At 54.6% G+C, this 1709-nt stretch overlaps 1 protein-coding gene across 1 annotated transcript in view; it reads right to left on the bottom strand.

The window, feature by feature from the left end:
- Positions 1-1388, bottom strand: part of CDK5RAP1 (CDK5 regulatory subunit associated protein 1) — a 5761-nt gene extending 4373 nt beyond the window's left edge. Inside the window, exons 1-3 of the mRNA XM_010135889.1 lie at positions 1290-1388; positions 817-851; positions 4-102 (exon numbers count right to left, since the gene is read on the bottom strand). Of these exons, the coding sequence (XP_010134191.1) occupies positions 4-102; positions 817-851; positions 1290-1367 (212 nt within the window). The 5' untranslated portion in view covers positions 1368-1388. The remainder of the gene's footprint in view (positions 1-3; positions 103-816; positions 852-1289) is intronic.
- Between the last annotated feature and the right edge of the window lie 321 nt (positions 1389-1709).

Raw genomic sequence — 1709 nt, 5'->3', positions numbered from 1 at the left:
CCTAGAAGCCCGATGCGGAGGGGGCGGCCAGCCTGCTGCCGCTGGGCCTTCAGCGCCCTGAGGTGCCGCAGGCGATTCCAGATAGTCTGCTCGGCCTTCTCCCTACAGAGCCAGGAAAAGAACTGTCACTGCAGCCCTTGTGCTTGAACAGTCCCCAACTCGAAGGGCCCGAGTGCTTTGAGAAGAGAATTCAACTAGAGACCATCAGGATTCAAACCACCCACGTGAAAGTGTCATTTGTGGAACACGGATCATGCCTTGACTGTCTTATCTACTGCCTTCTGCCTGACTGGGAGCACCTGCCCTGCAGGAACAACTCAGGGACTAAGCTCCTGCGGGGAAAAAATCTGCCTCAGCCAGCCCACACGAGGAACCTGGCAGCGACAGCGAGCGCTTGGTACCTCCTGCAGGAAAACCAAGCAAAGTTCCCTACATTTATATCCCAAACTGCATATATAAATACATAAACACATATATCCCAAAATGTATTTTTCAAGTACAGACCCTGCACTAGAGAGACGGTCACTGCAAGAGAAGGCAGAGGAATATTAAAATAATAAAATCACGAAAGCACAGCTCTGTGGTGGTCTCTAGTCACAGACACGTGCTGCCAAGGCGCCTCTCCTCGCTGTATAGAAAAGTGATTCCTAGCACAATTAACATCCCACACTGCAGCAGCAGCCAGCTCCCCCTCAGCTCAGCGGCAGTTTCACACCCCCACGCTCTTTTCCTCCCACGACACATTCCCAGCCTTGGTTTTCAAAAGGAAACGCTGTAAACGCTGCGCTAAGGCAGCAGTGGTAGAAGGTTCCTTACCTCACCGAGCAGGTGACAAGGAGAATCACATCTGCCTGCATTGAAAACAAAAACAAAACAGAACTTGAGGAAGGCAAACAGTGAGTCCTCCTGTCCTGCACGGGGGCCCTGAAGAGGCAGGCTATAAAACCCACCGACCTCAGCGAAAAAGACCTGCCCAAGCAGGCGGCGGGTTTCACCAGAGGTGCAAGAAGCCAAAAGCTAACAGCAGACAGGCAGAGTCTCCGTTAAATGCAGTAAACTCAGATAAAGATGAGACAGGAGCATCCCGCTGTGCCCATCTCCCTCCAGCTGAGAGGGAACCCCGCAGTTTGCCAGCACACTCGTTAAGCTGTTTCCTTTACTGCCCAGAACCGAGACTGCAAAGATCACACCTGCAGGGCTCGCTCCGGACGGGAGCTGGGACTCACGGCGCTGCCGTGGTGAGCCACCCTGGCAGGCCTGTGCCACGGGAGAGCTGCCAAGGCGCTCACCTCAGCCAGCTCCTTTGTCCTGGTGTAGCCGCTCTTCTGCAGGATGGCCCAGGAGATCTCCGTGTCGTTGACGTTCATCTGGCAGCCGTACGTCTCCAGGTACACTGCAACAAAGGCAGTGTGACACAGATGCCTGCCCTGGGTCCCATCTCCCCGTTTCTGTGACCTTTTCCATAGGAAGGCACCTTCAGTCCCACCACTGGCGAGAGCCAGGAAAGCAGCACAAAAGCCACCTTTGCTTGCAGCCCACACAGAGAGGACAAACCAAATGTAAAGACAGACTCTGGGAAGCTCGATGGCCTCAGAGCACGTCCCTCCAACACGACAGGTCAGGACTGCAGCCTGCTGAGGAGCAGACACTGCATTATTTCTGAGATGTCACATTCGTGCCATGAACACCCTCCCCAGGGCACCACGGCC

The sequence above is a fragment of the Buceros rhinoceros genome, unplaced genomic scaffold, assembly GCF_000710305.1.
Source record: "Buceros rhinoceros silvestris isolate BGI_N320 unplaced genomic scaffold, ASM71030v1 scaffold9315, whole genome shotgun sequence".
NCBI lineage: Eukaryota > Metazoa > Chordata > Aves > Bucerotiformes > Bucerotidae > Buceros > Buceros rhinoceros.
Note: the sequence above shows the minus strand (reverse complement) of the source record. Positions and strands in the feature narration are given on the sequence as shown.